Source organism: Centroberyx gerrardi, chromosome 18, assembly GCF_048128805.1.
Source record: "Centroberyx gerrardi isolate f3 chromosome 18, fCenGer3.hap1.cur.20231027, whole genome shotgun sequence".
In the NCBI taxonomy this organism is placed as follows: domain Eukaryota; kingdom Metazoa; phylum Chordata; class Actinopteri; order Beryciformes; family Berycidae; genus Centroberyx; species Centroberyx gerrardi.
Genome location: NC_136014.1, coordinates 3,153,166 through 3,171,663, shown reverse-complemented (window position 1 = coordinate 3,171,663; position 18,498 = coordinate 3,153,166). Strand labels below are relative to the sequence as shown.

General features: G+C 41.9%; 1 protein-coding gene across 2 annotated transcripts; it reads right to left on the bottom strand.

Annotated features, from left to right (window-relative positions):
* Positions 1-2,150: 2,150 nt before the first annotated feature.
* ttc13 (tetratricopeptide repeat domain 13) lies at positions 2,151-18,266 on the bottom strand. 2 transcript variants are annotated; one of them, XM_071910548.1, is made up of 24 exons: positions 18,086-18,266; positions 16,793-16,887; positions 15,734-15,809; positions 15,546-15,616; positions 15,294-15,359; positions 14,598-14,690; positions 12,844-12,960; positions 12,615-12,725; positions 11,656-11,738; positions 11,244-11,385; positions 9,860-10,034; positions 8,930-9,086; positions 8,023-8,153; positions 7,699-7,831; positions 7,095-7,187; positions 6,587-6,670; positions 6,244-6,328; positions 5,962-6,071; positions 5,571-5,706; positions 3,945-4,024; positions 3,265-3,343; positions 2,818-2,897; positions 2,244-2,690; positions 2,151-2,207 (listed from the first exon to the last, which is right to left on the bottom strand). In XM_071910548.1, the coding sequence occupies exons 1-23, from the start codon at positions 18,264-18,266 to the stop codon at positions 2,576-2,578; spliced, it is 2,493 nt and encodes an 830-aa protein (XP_071766649.1). In that variant the 3' UTR covers positions 2,151-2,207; positions 2,244-2,575. The 2 variants fall into 2 exon arrangements, with proteins under 2 accessions (XP_071766649.1, XP_078145847.1); XM_078289721.1 differs by having other exon boundaries at positions 5,962-6,068; positions 18,086-18,254.
* Between the last annotated feature and the right edge of the window lie 232 nt (positions 18,267-18,498).

Below are 18,498 nucleotides of genomic sequence, written 5' to 3'. Positions count from 1 at the left end.
TAGTATGACCCTGACTGTTGACGTTGTCAGAAACGTATGGAATAAAATGGATATGACTCTCTGATTTACGGGCTAAATTGGCTTACTGGACATTGTGTTGGGAACTATTGCAGCATTGACATGACTTTCAGTGATGCCTTTCTCATTGAAGGCCTCTGAATTACACCATTCACAGTCAAAAATAATAGGCAGCTAAAATTTGTTCAAAAGAATGAATATTTCCAGATCATTTCTGCTGAATCTTAGGTGTACTAACTAACCCGGTGGCCTAATACTATCCTGCTTGTGCTTATAGCCACCTTGAGTCATTAACAAACCAATGGCCAGGTTTACATACACGCCAATATTCCCTCCACATTTGCGATACTTCAGTCTTTTTTGTTTATAATCTGATGCATGTAAACATCATATCCCATTTACAATAATCCAGATAAACTGATATCCTTGATAGGATAACGCCAAATATAATAGCTGGGATATGCCAATATTATCTGGGATTCCGAGGAACGTAAACAGTTTATCGGTTTTACCGTTTACGGTTTTCGCGATCAGTGCAAGCTCAACAAATATTCCATTCAGTCATATACACAGGGAAATGAAGATACACACAGACAGCATTGTGTGATTAAGACGTTTGGAGATGAGCTCCTGAACATCTTGTTCTAAGATGTGTTCGGAAAAGGGCTCGGACAAATTCATTACTAAGACAAGATATTGTGAAAATCCAAAGAAAAGAAGTGTAAGTCACAGATGCCGCTCAAAGCAAGCCAGAGGAATGATACCAATGGGACAATGCTCCCCCCCCCCCCCCCCCCCCGCCGGCTTCACGGCTTTCGGAATCGGACTACCAAGATCATTAACCAGGTTGCCCTTTCATTCATTTTGATATGAAATGCAAAACCCTACAGTAAAATGCTTGATAAATAACCAGAGTTGGAATAATCTAAAGTCTTGATATTTTTTATGTCCCTCCTTCATGGTAGCATCTGTCCTACCATCCTATAGAGAGGTTGATCCGATTTGATTTTGGAGCACCTTGCTGCATAAATGTGCATACTGAGACTTGAAGCCAGCAGTGTAAACAAGGCCATCGGTGTAGTTTCAAGTAGAGTTAAGGATTTTCAACCAAATTCCTACAGAACTACAGGACGATCTCAACAGATATGGAGCTTCTGGACTGAATGATGCTTCTCTAAAATCTCTGACGGTTTGTTATCTTGTTAACCGAGTTCAGCAGTCAACCCATCTTTACACCGAGCTGTTATTGGTCAGGTTAAGAGAACTGACACTTCCCCACATATCAAGAAGACCAAAAAAAAAAAAAAGGACTGCTTGTTTTTTGCTTTATATGTTCAAGTATCCCAAGTGGAATAGAATAGCCCTGAAGGTTTTGTTTCATATCTTTAAAATCCCCATCCTCCTTCTCTGCTAATAGACTGGATTGTGTGTGTGTGCGTGTGTGTGCGTGTGTGCGTGTGTGTGTGTGTGTGTGTGTGTATAGATAAGGGGTGGTGGTGGTGGTTAAAAGAAAACAAATGAGTTTAAAGTGCCAATTACAATCATGAATGTTAAATAAAAACATTTTACATGTAGGGCCATTTAGAGCCTTATCCCAAGCTGGTATCTGTGAACACGTTTCCCCTGTATGTTAATGGGGAGAGTCCAAATTAAAAGTTAAAAGCTAGGATTGAGGCATGACTAAGCAACATAGGATTGTGCATGCAAATGGTTTAAGAGATGGAGTTTGTGCTTTGGGTTTTGAGCATGATGGTCCGAAGGCCTATGAGCAGAGAGAGACGGGGGGTGGACAGGATCCCTACTGCATCCCAAGCCAATATGTGTGTAATACCCTGCTTCAATATTCTCTGTCATTTTCCCTATGAGCTGGAGTGCGGACTTGTACACTAGCCTATGATAGCGTTGTCACGATAACCAAAATTTCAATACTGTTGCGTGAGATTGAATTCGATATTGAATTTTAGAAACTTTCGATATTTTCACCAAATATGTGTTCTGCGACACCCAACCGGCATCAAAACCCCTGTGCAGAAGTTGCAACAAAGCTATCCAGGTCAAGTGTGGAAACGTGACTGACTTAAAACACCTCAGTGGTTGTTTGCCATGGTATTGTAGTAGTATTGAATTTTTTGATATTAAACTTACTATTGGCATCAATGTCAAAATCCTGGTACTGTGACAACGTTAGCCTATGGTGCATTGAAAAGCACAGAATTGGTGTAAGCACTGCCTTCTTACTTAAAGGAGGATGACAGAGAATTAGGAAGCAGGCTCTGCCTTAGGTTGGACCTGAGAGGATTCTGAAGGACAATAACCTTCTGAATTTCATTCAAAACAATGTCCTCTCAGTTCTATCCCAGGGCAAAGGGAGGAGAGAGACCTGGCTTCCCAAAAGCGCCAAGCGGTATACAGATGATCTTATATGCCAAAGATGCTTTTGGGAAACCCAGTCCAGGTTGGTTTGGGTTGCAGGAGAAGACGGTCCTGTGGTTCTGCCCAGTGTAGAAGCTCCATTAAGACTTTATTAGACAGACTTCTCTCCTGAGTAGAAGTTGTGTTAGGACTTCTTTGGACAGTGCGAGGAGGAGTCTGTGTTGAGGACCTCGATCATTGTTCTGGTGGAGGGGAAGGTCTCTGCTACCGACGGAAGACTCTGGTACCAACCCGGTAAACTGGGGGAGGAGGAGAAATGTACCAGATGAGGGTCAACACCAAGACAGCATTACCCTGAAAGCATCACCTTACAGTCCAGTATAAAGATTGTCTTCAACTGAGTCTGAAGAAAATGGATCTTCTCACCTCTTGAGGTTCATCCAACTCTTGGCTGTTTTACTGAAGCTGTCTGGACTGGGTGTGGTCATGGCTTCGAAATCCACCAGCTGAATCCATACCACACAAGACAAACATAGCTTAGAGTACACACAGCTGCATCAGTGCTTCAGAATCTGCATCTACCACCACTACATATCCCAACCAGAATGTAGATTAATGTACACTAGGGTTTGACCCTAGTGTTTTTGAAGACAGATACTGATCTTTTTTAATTGAAGCCGCTGATATCTGAAATTTTGTGCTGATATTGAAATTTTGTTCTTGGCAGAGGGGAAAAAACACATTTAGACCATGGGAGACCAAATCTCTGGGATAAAAATAAAATTCATGCATATTTCTGTGGCATCTGATCAAAATGTCACATTATCATCACTAGCCAGTGTCATCACCGATATCATAGTACAATGACTTTACCTTTCCTTTAGGGATCCTACCGATGACCTCTTTCCCACTGGCCATCAGTGCCCCCATCACTACAGAGTAGGCCACCACACTGGGGAAGAGCAGCAACAGGGAGGGGGAGAATTAGATCAGGGAGACACTCTCTCACGCAGCATTATCACAGTTATATACGGGCCATCCGGGTACTAGTGATTAAATGGCAGTGTAGACTATTACAAATGTAAAATTCAACCATTAACAGATATGCGGCAGATATAAATACATATAAAAGATGATTAGATTTGGTTAATCAGTGATGTAAATTAGCACAGTTTGGGTGGAGATCTGCAGCTTGGTACCTAACATGTTTCATATCCAGATAGTATCCAGAGAGGAGTTATCTGCATTTGACATTTAACACTTGTCTCTAGTATCCATGTGAAATTAGACAGATATTTCCCAACAGTTTTATCTAGCAGATAAAGACTATTAGCGACGTGTTCCCTTTAAAACTAAACTAAGAGTGGTTGCTGAGCCCTCAGCTAATGGGGATCTGAATACAGAATAATAAAGAATCTGACAGTTACTTGTCACATTCTTTCCAGCACCTCAGAGTACTCTGAATTTCAACACTAATTAAATTTCTCCCATGGTTTTTAAGCAATGTAAGATTTCAACATAATGCCTGCAGGCTATTTCAACTGATAACTTACCTGGATCCTCTGGAGAGAGGCATGAGGTTACAGAAGTAGTAAACCAAGGACAGGATCAGGTTACACACAGCATCTGCATCCTGAAAGAAAAAATCATCACACAGCAAACTAGAAAGTCACAAACTGCCTGGAGCAACATTTTCTACATACAGATTCTCCTTTATCTTTTTTTTTTAAAAAAACATCTTCTTTGTGTCTTTGCTTCTTTTTCTATTTATCTAGAGGAAAGCAGAGAGGGTTGCACACATAAAGAAATGGCAGCAGAGGAAATAGAATCAAACCCCAAGGGAGGTGGAATTGAATATGTGCTGCTTCATCACCCCCCCCCCCAGTGGAAAATGTAGGTATTTGTTACACTGGCAGAGAGTGAATAACAATGTCTACTCTTGACAACAACAATGGTATTGTTGGGAGTCATTAACCTGCAGAACAGTGTGGATCAAGTAACACTATTACATAGAGTTGAACAATAGGAGAGAAGCCCTTTCACATAAATGACTGCTTTAAGTTCTGTTAATAATCAGAGCAGCATTTTTCAGACCACCACTAGGCCGCCTTCCAACCTAGTCATGAAGCCGGTTCAAAGCTGCTTTTTGTGCTGTGTGAAAGGAGTGTTTTAAAAAGCCATCTCTCTTAAGGCCCTGACACACCAAACCGACATCAAAGAACCAGCCGCGACAAAGGCTGACTGTTGCGTCGCCTCACGTCGCCTGTGTCTGGTCCAAAAAGTTGCACTTGAACACACCGCAAAGACTACAGCCAACGGCTAACTAGCACGTACGTTCTGCGCCTGCGTGAGGGGAAATAACTCTCCATACCATATGTCTGATAAGAAGTTGCAAATGGCACTGGCGTTGTCAGCCCTTGGTCTTTTGGTTGTGGAAGAAGAAAGGAAGAGGCGGAGGCGAAAAATAAGGAGAAACCGCACTAAATGGGTGAAATCATGAATACTCCAGCGACAGGCTCAAGGGGCGTTCCCGAACCTGTGTCGAGAGCTGGAGATAAATGAAACCTCCGATTTTAAAAATTTCGCTCAGCTCTTTCCTGTTCAGTTCCACATGTTGAAGGAATTTATCAGTCCAATCATCCAGAAGCAAAACACGAACTACCAATCAGAGTGATCTCTCTCACCGACGGGCTCCGCCGCCGATTCAACACGCTCAATCGGCCGGAAAGCCGCCGACAGGGGTCCGACTAGTGCCAGCGGTGCGGGACACACCGCAAAAACTAGGGACACAGGCGCTTACCGACGGCCCGACATTGGCCGACGGCCGACCGACGGCCTGGTGTGTCAGGGCCTTTACACATTACGTGGTATACGTTGTTATGACGTGTTACGCTATATCACAAAGATCAGAAACTGCTTTGGCAACTCGGTTGAATCTCCAAATAAAAGGCAAGACACCTTTTCGCATGATATCTTCCCCTGGCCGCAGTTACGTTTTGTTTTTTTTAGAAGACTTGTCTGAATTACTAGTAGCTGTATGTTTAGCTTCCATTGCCTAGTGATGTGAATGTAATGCACTCTGCCGCCTTCTGCTTTAGCAATGTATGGCATGCCAAAGTCATGCCAATAAAGCATCCATGGAACTGAATTGAGTTGAGGAAAAGAGAGATAAATCTTACCCCTAGTTCGGTGGACAGCATCAATGCCTTTCCTTTGGCGGTGAGGTCCTTGTAGATGGACTCTATCTCTGACTGGTACTGCTGGGTCCGCTCTTCTGTAGTCTGGGTCTCTACTGAGAATAACATGTTCCCTACCCTAAGACACAACAAACAATAAAGAAGTAGCAGTTAATTGAAAGAATTACAAGTCACCTTGCCTTCCTCCAACATTGTGTTCTATAGGCAACATACTTCTTCTTGTGTGTTTATGAATTTTTTGAGTAACAAACCCAACACTGGTTATCTCTGTATGTTGTCAGCTGGGTTGGCATCTAATCTTATTGTATCTCTTATGTTTGGGAGGCAAGCGGTGAGGGGATTGGGTCTACAGGCTATAAAACACAGACCGCACCTATCTCCAGTGATGGTGATGGTGAAACCGTCGTACTCTTTCCCAGGATCCTTCATGCTGGGCACCTTGGAGTTGACCGTGAAGCCATCCCTGGTTTTACTGTTGAACTGCTTCAAGAAACAAACACACACAGACCACCGTCCTGCTTCAAGGCACACTTACACTCAAACATGCCTCATTACAAACGAACCAATCATAGATTTATTTAACCCTGACATGCACAAGTCATCTTCATCTCATTGATCTCCCTTCCTCACTACTTTTTCCATTCTTCCTCCTTACCTTCATTATAGGAAGCAGATCTTCTACTTTATTGACATTCTCTAGGGCCTGGCGGACCTCTAGGAGGCCTCTGGGGTTGTATGCCCTGAGAGAGAAGAAGACAATCATGTTAAAGAAGAGGCAAGAACACAGGAAGAGGGGCGAGGCACTGACATTCACATTCAGACTTCCTGAACACTCATGGAAAATGACTAAAACCTCTAGAACATAGCGCTAATTGTTAGATTTCTTTCTAATAACATATTTACTGAAAATTCATACATGTAGTACCCCTAACTCAAAAAAATAAGAGCATAGGTAGAAACCTCTATGAAATGTAATATGGAGTGTTGGTGTAACTCACCCGTGGTACACCAGTATTCTGTCTTTGATGAAGTCAAGGATGTTGTCAAAGTAGGCCAGGTATCTGATGTTGATGATCTGTCCCCTGGAGACAGAAAAACAAGTTTTCAAAATACTGGCAAAAAAAACAACTCTTTTATCATTGAACAACTTGTGACAGTTTGCCAGTTGTCAGTTAGCCTGACAAATCGAGTCAGCAGTAAGCCTAGTTTTAGTAAGTTAGTCAAACCACAAAAAGGATGCATGTATCAAAATGAAAACATTTCTACCATGAACCCTTGCAATACTGATATGGAGGTAAGCATCCTGAGAGCTTGACAGAACCAAGGCCACACAGAAATGAAAAGATTGAAGAAAGTGAGTAGCAGTACTAGCAATTTGAGGGTTTTCACACTACAAAGTAATGAAGAAGTCAAGCCAGGCCGTGTGGAAATTCCTATCCCTCAGTCTAATGAGAGTATTTGATACTGTGCTGGGGGGGGGGGGGGGGGGGGGGGGGGGTTTGTTACCTGATGAGGTTGATGTGATTGTTGAAGCCTCGACTGAGACTCCTGGCAGGCATTTGGTCTAACCACAGAACTGGCTGATCTGGATCCGCAATCCTGCCAGCACAGGAAAAGACCTGTTAGTATGTCAACGCTGTAATCCAAGAAGTTAAGGACCGAAGACTCTTGGGGTGCGATCACACTTGCAGTTTGTTGTCTTTGGTCCGAACCATAATGGAAAAGTTTACTTTGTTGCATTTTTGTATTTGGATCGTTTAGGTTCATGCTGCCCTATTACAAGCAAACCAGAGTTTATAAACAAAAGTCACATGGACATGGACTAGGTTAGAGATTTTGGCATTTGGGTGAAATCTGATTCCAGTCCCTGTAGCTTTAGCTAAGCATGATGAACTTGTCTGTGCTCTTGGCCGTAAACGAACCTACTTTGGTGTTCATATAGTTAAGAACACATGAATAATATGAGCATCAGTGCAGACTGCAGTTTTCCCTCGATTCATTTTGTTATGCTAGGCTTCTCAAGCATGAGGAACTGTTGGCCATCAGATCAACATCCGTCTTCTTATAACTTTCATTTCCTGTAGTTGGTAGTAGATAAAAATAACCTTACCTCCTCCACTTGACAGCTATATCGAACATGTCTCTCCACTGCATCTGCCGGGTCTTGCCGTTGACTCGCACCTTGGAGTTGCTCCATGTCCTGTGCATGGCCTGCATCACCTCCAGGGTTGCCAGACCCATGGCTGGAAAGGATAGGCCATTATCATTAGTAGCAACATAATTATTACCATGATTATGATCTTCATCAGTGACAGCATGACTGTATATTATTTAATATTTGATTAAGCAGGGAAAATTTTGCTTTTATTTCGGGGACACGCATTGACGCATGCAAGCAAACGCATGCGTTGTGATCCTTCACTCTCTGAGGTACCTCTGTGTATTCTCCTATTGGGCAAGAAGCCGGGTGTGTTGTATTGCATTAGCGCCCCCAGGTGGTCAGCTGCACAGATTAGCTTCTGGACTTCACTGCTGTAGCTGTCAAAGTTCTGCGGTAGCACGTCCCTGCAAACCACAGACAGAGGAAGACACACAGGTGAAACTGGTCCAACCTTTCATGAGGTGAATAGTTTTTCTGAGGAATGGGAATGATTTCAGTTAGTGGTTTCCTACACTTCCCAGAATGCCTTTCGACAACCTCCAGAGAACTTGCCTGGACTTGTTGCATTCAGCTGTTGGTTTTATGCGTAGCTAGAGAGCGCAATAACGATACTAAGAGCAAGAGAGCGAGAGTTTCCAGGTTGTGAGAAAAAGCGAGTCGCACCCTTTACTCAAAACACTACACGTCTTGTGGCTGCATTGCATTCTGGTCTATTGAGGCTACTGGTGGTGTAGAAATTGGTCTCTCTGCCTCTTCTACGATGGATTTCTCCCTGTATGATTGTTGAATGTCGGTGCAAAATGGTATGTCTAGAAAGAAGCCCTTGCTCTTCGATTCTAGAGACAAACACCAAAACCTGACATTTACTGTTGATGTTTTAGATTGTTGAAAAGTTTTCTCCTATCAAATTTCATTATAGCTACTCTGGAAATATCTCGACATAACGTGACGTCATCTACATTTGACCAATTATTCATGGGAATAAGAAAAATAAATCACCAAGCAACAAAATGGACCCAGGAACGATAAATCACCATTTTTTGGTGTTTTAGGGTGGATTTTTCCTTTAAGGCATGTTTTGAACAAGTGCCTAGCTATATTTTTGAGCTTTTAACACCTTATGGGATCCCCATGATTATGATTATGATTATGATATTGTATTAAATCCTATTCAACCTACTTGATATGTGGCTGTAGGCCTGGCTGTTCTTCATAGTCCTCTATTAGAAAAGGCAGGTTCTTGGCCCAGTGATTCTTGAAGTTCCCTGGTAAGTCCTGGTCCACGTTGTACTCTGCTACTGGGATGTCTAGGTGCGAATGTAGATAGCGAGAGTACTCTGGGAGAAAGACAAGGTGGCAAGGCAGGGGGAGATAAGATAGACGGATAAGCACAGAGTAAGATATAATATAAAAGTGAGCTTATTTGTTTTTGGAAATTGATTTTTTTTTGTATGACAATGGAGCTTAAAATTAGGGAAGGTCAAAAGTAGTTGAATCCTCAGTTACCTGATATGGACTTCAAAATCCACTTTTGACATTCAAATATTCAATTTTTTTAAGAAAACATAATGCTGGATAATAGTGATCCATAATGATCCATAATAATGGATAACAGTCCCTTTTAAAAAAAAATTCTGGCAAATGATTTTGATTGGTGGTGTGGATGCCAGTCAGTTGTGTAGAAACTGACTGATATGTATGACATTGTCATTGAAACCCTAGAAGCTGGCATGATTTATGGAGAGCCCCACCTCAAAACCACCACAGCAATTAACATTCTTTTTTGAGGATGACTGTGCTATGGATGCAAACCAAAACATGGAAGAACTGAGAACAATGCTCATATACACTACTGCATCCTCATATATACCACTGAAATCCTCTTACATACACTACTGAAAACCGCTGCTTAAAAAAGCATTTCAGCAGTGTTTATAAAAGCATTTCAATAGTGTAAGTAAGAGGTTAACAGTGGTTTATGAGTGGGTTTCAGTAGTGTATATGAACATAGAGTATTTCAGTAGTGCTAGTAGTACAAGTAGCTTAAGTTTGAGTTATGTACCATTACCACCTTATATGTATGTGTGTGTGTGTGTGTACGTGCACCAACCTCTGAGGTATTTGACTTTGAGGTATTCAGAGCTGGCCTTCTGTCCAAGCAGAGGGTCGTTCAACATGACCTTGGTCTGAGCTTTGATGCCTTCGTAAAACTGTCCCATGGCCACGTGACTTAACCCCTTCATGTACTGACACACCTCGTTGTACGGCTCCAACTGGAGACACCTCTGGAGGACAGACGCAAAGAGGAGAAGAAAGGTGAGGTGAGGGATTCATACATCGGGCCAGTGTTGCCCTTTTATTAAAAATCAGATATTAGCCAGTCAGACGCCAACATTGGTTGAACCCTAATGTGGCTCTGTGTTCACCTGTAAAGGCAGGAGAGAAAGAGAGACAGAAATAAGAAAGGACTAAGTGAATGAGGGGGTGGAGGAATAGAAAGAGAGGGTTTGACCCTATTCATTTACTGTTACATCTCAGGAGGAGAGAGAGAGAAAGAGAGGTGGCTTTAAAAAAATGAAAGGAAGGAGGTAGAAGGAAGACAATAAAATAACTTAAACAGAGTGAACCAACTACAGGGAGCTCAAACGGCGGAATAAGAGCCATGGTGTAGACCAGCCACTAGAGGGCTTCTCCTTTAAAAAGTGGTAAGTACAATGTGGTTCAGTGGAAGGTGAAGTGAGGCGAGGCGAGGTGCGGTGAGGTGCGGTGAGGTGAGTGCTGAATCTCAAAAAGAATCCAGCCATTTCTGCAAGCCAGGAAGACGGACCTAGCCAAGCTAGCACGACAACATTTAAGTACAACCTCCTCAGAGGTGTGATAGAAGCAGAAGTGAAGAACTCTCTCCCAGACCAAGCCACATTCTCCAGCCCGAGGAACAGACATAGGGTTTATACAGTTAATATTTTTGCTCTGTAATAGTAATGCTTTCTGTTATTGAAAATTATGTAACATTAATGTACAGAACATTGATTTTAATTTCACAGAGGCATTTTCATACATGCTTATGTAAAAAAAAAAGCAGAGCACTCTTAGGCTAAGTGCCTATTCCTATTTATTTAATAAAATGTTTCATATTACATGATGATTTTGTCGCTAGTATTATTACTATGCTCATTATTTATTGTTATACTCATCATCGATGGGTGAAAAAGGCATCGATGCCAAGCCTAGTATATTGTTACATCTTTAAAGTGAAATTTTCACATTACTGCTTTTATTTCCTTTTATTAATTAAGACACTGCTAAATAAAGATCAGACTTAATCTGTTTTCACACTGATGAAGTTTCATTGCAATTTGACTCTAACTGGCTTGACTTCAGCGTTTGAAGACCGCCTCTAGCAGAATAGCATGAACACAGCTTAATACAACCTTATAAAAGAGAGGAGGCTCGAGCTATTGTTCAGAGGATGCATCTTATGTGAGTGTCTCTACCTTGAAGTTGCCTATGGCCTCCTGCAGTGAGCCGTGGTGGTACAGCATCATGCCTCGGAGCTGGAGAGACTGGATGTGGTTCTGGTTTAACATGAGAGCTTTCTGGAAGCTCTCCATCGCTGCCTCAAAGTCGCCCAACTCTCTGGGAAGAGGAGGAAGAGAGAGAAATGACATAGCAGAAAAGTGCAGGGTGAGAGGGGAAACGAGCAAGAAAGAGGAAGAGAAAACAGGAGGTAAAGAGAGGAAGAAAGGGGGATAAATTGTTAGTATGGCAGACAGGGTATTTCCCGGCTCAAAAAAAGGGCTTTGGTGGTTCTTGTCTGGGCCAGCAAACATGATCAATCAACCCTCAAGGACATAAAATAAACAGTGTAGTCAACTTGAAGAAAGGACACTGCCGCTGTAGCTGTACCTGTAGGCCTGTCCTAGGCTTTTATAGGCATCTATGAAGTCAGACTTCAACTTCAGAGCCTCTTTGAACGTCTCAATGGCTTCCTGAGAAAGGAAAAGGCCAGAAGAGAATGACAGAGAGAACACAGAGTTAACAGATAAAAAAGTAGCAGGAAAAATGTGGATGGACCTAAAAATCAAAAATGCAAGTGTGAAACTTGGCTGTAGTTATTTAGCAAAAAATTCACAAAGATTTTAAAGAAAATCCACTTTCTGAATTGACTGAATTTACAGTGGTTGGATCCCAACCCTGGTCAGGACCCTGTAAAACTAGCCAAACCTGAGTGAAATGTCAATCTGAAATCGCTCAATGTAACTGCAAAAAAAAAAAAAAAAAAAGCCTGCTCCTTGTCTTAATAAAACGAACAAGGAAGGAGACGCTTCATGGATCAGCAGACCAAGGACACACTATTGTGCCTTTTTCACAGAAAAAGCGCTGCCTTTGTTTTCCGCAGCACGCTTCGACTCCAAATAGCAGCTGCTACAGAAGTTGTACTTACAGGAATTCTTAAAGCCCACCTAATGCTTGATTTTGATTTATCAACCTTCTTCCGTTTTCTCTGGCCCCTTTTGTCTGAAATGAGGAGAGAAGTTCAACAGGGTCTTCACGCTTGCGTTAGAAACCCTGGTAGAGGTTGCTGTCTACGTAGCATGAAACCCCGCCTCCTCTTCCTTGTGATTGGTCGTTCCAAGTCACGTGGTCTCTAAAACGTTTAACTTTAATTTCTGAGTCAGTAGTTTGAAAAAAGTGGAATACTGTGAAAATGACCTAAGGTGCATACCATATACATGCAATATGATGAGCCTGAGTTTGGTTCATGTCCTAATTTATAAGGCACGTTTCCCTTTCTCTTGCTATAGCTTACCTGTTATGGCTCTCTATACTATCACATGCCACACATATACTATCACATTCTGTACCTTGAGCATGCCTCTGTGGAAGAAGGTGAGGCCTTTATACAGCATGGCAATAGGCTGGTTCTTCTTCAGGTCTAAAGACTGCTGGAAGTCCTCCATAGCAGCCACGTAGTCCTGGTGGGGAGGCACAGCGCAGGGTCAACACATGCGCACACACACACACACACACACACACACACACACACAGTTTCTCTCTCTTGTGCATGCACACGCAGATATTTGGGACTCAAACCTCTGATATGAACAGCAGCGTTCCCCTGTGTCTGTAGAGGCGAGCTGAGGGCTGCAGCTGGATGGCTTTGGTGAGGTCACCCAGTGCCTCGCTGATACGACCCAGTGGAGACAAGATCTGAGCACACACACACACACACACACACACACACACACACACAATGGGAAGGTCACATCAACCTAAGTCATATTCAAAAACAGTTCCGGAAAGTCATGGCGCTTGATTTGAGGATATGCAAAAATAAATAAAACAAACAAAAACAAAACAAAAACAAAAAATAAATCCCGCCTATCCGGAGCGCCAACTTATTTACAACTATTTTACATGTGGTCACACAATGACCCATTCTATTTAACCAATTTCCTAACCTCAATCAAACCAAAAGCAGACATACATTATAAAAAGCACTATGAATATTCACTCATATTATGAGTAATAGTACAGCAGATTAGGGTTTGACCGATTTTTGAAGGCTGATACTGATATTTTCTGCCGATATTCAATATCTTTAAATTTGACCATTTTTGTGCCCCTGGAATTGTATTCTTAGCAGCGTGGAAAAGTTTGACCGTTTACATCTATCCACTGAAACCAAGAAGGAGCAGAAGAAATTCATGCATACATGTGTGGAATCTGACCAAAATGTCTAATTAGAATTTATTCAGGTTAAGGTCTTCCCATTGACAACCAGTGTAGTACTGATCAATTCTACAATAAATATGTAATCGATTAAACTGCATCACATCTGAGGTGGACGACACTGACTGGGTTATCTTTAATTTTTAATAAAAGACCAATATCGGCCCCATATATTGGCGAACCAATATATCAGTCTAACCTCAGAGTGAATCAAAGTTTTATCAGAAATGCCCAATATGAGTGACCTACATACAGTATATATGTGTATGATATATGCACTTTCCATGTTCTGACACCTGTGGGGATTTAAATCCCAGCCATGGACACACCTCTTTCTCTTGTCACTTTCCAGCTTCACACAAACTAATCAAATACTTACGGAATTACAATTTATTTAGTTTCAAATTTCAAATATTTTAGAAAGAAAGGAAACTATTTGTGTATTAACTTTCGTCCTTTCTAGTACAAATCCTGGCCTCCAAGAACACCTGTGCAAGATACCTTAAGTGCTCCTAGTTTCTTTCCTCTTAGAAATTGAAATGTTTTACCTCCTACCTAGGAAAACTTTGTCATTTCTAAGTGTAGTCTACAGTTTGTGCCCCCTGTTCAGTCATGTCACACTGATGTACAGCTCTACTGTGAAACAACTGGAAAAGATAGAGGTGGTGAGAGTATTTTCCGTGTGAGTAACTTACTCTTACATGTGATACACCTCAGTCAGTCTAAGGAGAATAACAGCCTTACAGTTTAAAAAGAAAAAAGTTGTGAAATAGAGGGTTCTGAAACTTGCCTGTTTTGTTGTCTCCAGTGATTCACTGTTTACTTCCTGGTACATAATATTAGCTGAACTTGTGCTTGCTGCCTGGAATTATATTTACTTTCTGGGAACATCACTTATTGATCCTTCTCTCAGGAAATATAGAGGCTTTGCAGTTGCATCACAAATCTCCTATCGGTCACAGCTGGTGCCATCTTGGAGGCTGATTGGAGAATTGGCTTTGCGCAAATAATGGCTAAATATACAACAACCAGGCTAGAAAAGTGGCATATCTGAAAGAGATAGTGGTGGTAGTATGGGTGTATGCCCTATGCTACAGCGCAGGGTTGGGCCTCACCTCTGCTCTCTGTTCGTAGACCTCTGGCCAGTTGGGCTCCAGGGTGATGACTCGGCTGAGCTCGTACAGTGCCAAGTCAGCATTCTTTATATCCTGGCATGGAGAGACGAGAGTGAGGGGCGATTACCTTCTGCTGGTATAAAAACGTAATATACGGCAGACAAAACGAGGAACAATAGCCACGAACGACCAAAAACACACCTGCTGGCCAACTTGCCTGGAGGGGCATAACCACAGAATCTGGGCAGATTGCATTTGTATTCATGAAGTGTCTTTACTTGAAACTGCTGCTGTCACCGAAGTCGGTATGCGTGTCATTTTGAGGTAACAAAAACCTTGAGGCGTTTGGAAAATGTATGGAAATAGCCAACAACTTAAACAGTGTCTGGGGGGTTTCACCAAGTTAAATTTAGGCCGTTTTAAAGCCTTTGTAATGCCAGTTAGAATACATTTAAGATTGGGTTGATATGAAGACTTTCCTTTTGATCCAAACTGAGAAATTCCACCATTTGAAAAAACTGATACCTACCAAAATGCACCTTGAATGTAAAGTAGGTTTTGAGTTTACATTAATGACCTGTGGACACCCTGATGACTGAAGAGAAATCGAAAGCTGGTTCTACTGCACACAGTGTATTTTAATGACTTTTTAACCTATTTATGCTGTTGAATAAAGGTGACACGGTTATCACTCACCTGTAGACTTTTCTTCCCATAAGCTATCCCTCTCCCATAGATGGCACTGACCAGCTCTGGGTCGCCCTGTATCAAAGACACAACACCACACCTCAGGAGAAGATTCTTGAATCAAACCCAGGGAATTTGAATTACGCAGGGAGAGAGGATGAAAAAATGTCACTGCGCTGCATTCCTAATAGGTGCACTGAGAGTGAATAGCTCTATCTTAAGCTGACGTTGGTTTATAAGACGCACTGGATGCGAACAGACCTGCAGCAAGAGTGAGAAGTGTTTGATGGCTTCATCGTAAAGGCCGTTGCCTATCAGAACGTAGCCTATAGCTGCAATGACAAGAAACAGTGATGAGACGGTTGACAGGGGAAAATGGCAAAACCATCATAGAGACTTGGTATAGTCATCTTAAATAAGGTTTTCGATTGAAAAAAATGTCAACTTACCAAGTTCTTCGTTTGTGTTGAGGTTATCTACAGGGAAAGGGAACTTTTTCTGTTCTATAAACAACTTGGCCTGGCTCTGTGGGGGATGGAGAGAGAGGGAAATAAACACATCAACGCAGAATACAAGAAGGAGAGAGAAAAGTAGACATAGAAAACTTGGAGCACACACACACAAATCACCCAAAAAAAAAAAGGTGAAAGAGAGCAAAGTGACAAATTTTGTGACAAAATAATGGTTTCCTGTATGAAAGTGACAGTGTGACAAATCAGCCAAATTGAGAAAAACACCAAAGACAAGACTGTTAAAGGAAATGGTGAAAAGCAGAAAACTGTCTATTTGAAAGTTTTTTTTAATGGAAGTTTGTGACCCGAAATTCCGCGATGTAATAATTTGACAATATGAATCATGGAGTTGAAAAATTTTTCATAATTTTAGCTGCGGTCTGGTATCTAAGAAATACCAATCTGATTTCTTTTTGTTTGGTTTTTGTTTACTCTTCAGGCTTGTTTGGGAATTAAATTGGCTAAATTTTATTTGAACTAGCATTAAAAAACGTCTTAAAAAATGTCAAATTTAACTTCCAGAAGCCTGTAGTCACCCTGTTTATGCTTTGCACTTTTGTTTTCCTTCAGAAAAAATAAATAAATAAATAAATTGTGACTGATTTTGTCAGTCACAATTGTCTTCATTCAGATTTTGCTCAAAATATCGTGATAACATTGAACCTTGAACCCAGTAACGTGTATCGAACCGAACCATGAGCTGAATGTATCATTACATTCCTAAAACACACATCTTTAAAAAACTGAACAGACACTGGGGAAAACAATCTGCCAGCCTTTTCTCGAACCCCTGAAAAGTTGAGATAGACTATCATCTGACAGCTGTCATACATAGTGTATTTAGGACATAGTGCAGAGAATTGTGCTGTTCAAATGAAGAGAGCTCGATTTAGAATGGAGCTGAAACTGCTGACACGTTTTTTTTTTTTTTTCAAAAGGAAATGGTTACAGACAGTAGATGTGTTAGATCTGATTGGTGAGTATGAGTGATCTCACCAGGATCTTCTCGGCGTTGAGTGAGAAGACCGACTCGCAGGGGGGGTTGCTTCCTTCTTCACAGTCTGGGTCCTCCAACTGTAAAATTGACGACTCTGGAGGAGACACGTATTCAGAGCATTTATAGATAGAAACTGTATGGGTGTAACGGCTGTACTAAAACACACAGTATGTATTGCAGACACTTTCTTATATGCATATGAAGGGCTCTTTATCACTACCTACTCCCAGCCAGTCAAACTACTAGGCTTGAAGGCTGCAGCGGGACACTATGACACTATAACTGTCCACTGATGGACTGTTGGACTGCTTGAAGCATACTAGCCAAAGCACATTCCAATAAAAACTGTAACAAGCAGGGACAACCAAAACATAACATTAATGCTAAAACTAACCACAATACATTCTTTTCTCTCCAAGGTCTCTAGGCCAAGGTCCATTCAAAACTTGGCAGTTTAATGTTGTCTTCTACATACCTGGTAGAACATGACTTAAGACCTTTTACGAATTACTATGAGCCACTCTTCAGTACGGCATACATCTATTACACCAAGCAGCAGTGATTTAGGTTTAGGTTGTATATCAGTAAAATGTCAACTTTTACAACTGGTTCACCTGTTATTCTCTCACCAAAATAAACCATGGTGGGGAGTAGCGAGCAGTGTGTACCAATTCTAAAAGTTGAGATTTGATTGAAATGAAGTGCTGCTTGGGGAATCAGTCGTATGCAGAAATCACCAGAAGCTACTTCAGAATAAGAAAAGGTCTTAAGTTATGTTCTACCAGGTATGTACCTTTGCCGACTAGCAAGGCAGGATTAAACTGCCTTGAATTTTGTTTAGGGTGCCGCTCTCTCCATACAAGGGAGAACGGCAGGTATGGAGGCTACGCTAAAACATTCAGGTACTGCAGTAGTGAGTTTTTTTCTCGGGAGACTCTGACACTGAGGATACTGAGTTTCGTTAACGTTATACACACACACACACACACACACACACACACACACACACACACATATATATATATATATATAACGTTACATATTCCCCCTGTCTATTTTCAGTTTTTCTTTCTCCTTCGCTGACCTTTGCTTTCAAATCCTAGCTAACCTCTGCAGGAGTAAGAGTAAGGGCTTAGCTAGTTATCTCTTCTGGGTTGTCAAAGGGCACGGAGGAGAAGACAGTCTTGTTATTAGCCTGTTAACGTTAGCTTACAACCGGGTTAGCCGGGTTATACAGTGACAGTTGTATCAGAGAGGACGTGGCAAAGTAACAGCGAAAAAAGAGACTTTACCGCAGTCGGCCGCGTATTCTTCCCACTCGGAAGGCGAGCTGCATCCATGTTTGTGCAGTTCACTATTGAAGAAAGTGAGAGTGGAGAAATACTCGGTGGAAAAGATTGCCCGACACAGGTAGAGTAGTGAGAGCGCTAGCACAACAACAGCCCGGCTGGTAGGTGCCATGTTGTGCTTCATGTGTGACGTGAGAGCGGAAGCTGCGGTAATGTAGTTCCACGCCGCACACGCCCCCTCGCGAGTCTGCGGGAACCAGGCGGGAACTGGACCGCAGCTGAAGCATGCAATCAAACTGCATTTCCCTACATGCTCTAGTCTGCGATGGGTCCGAGAATGCCGAGAAGTCGCGATCATTTCAACCGTGTCAAGCTAGTCGGAATAATAAATACATGTTCTGGTCAATAAAACCGAA

Bases quoted from the DNA above. Each gene is read 5' to 3' on its own strand.
- ttc13 (XM_071910548.1), bottom strand. From the start codon at position 18,266: ATGAAGCACAACATGGCACCTACCAGCCGGGCTGTTGTTGTGCTAGCG. The intron at 15,617-15,733 runs GTAAGTTGACAT...TTGTCATTGCAG, and splicing joins CAACACAAACGAAGAACTTG to CTATAGGCTACGTTCTGATA. The intron at 3,344-3,944 runs GTAAGTTATCAG...GCTCTTCCCCAG, and splicing joins CCTCTCTCCAGAGGATCCAG to TGTGGTGGCCTACTCTGTAG.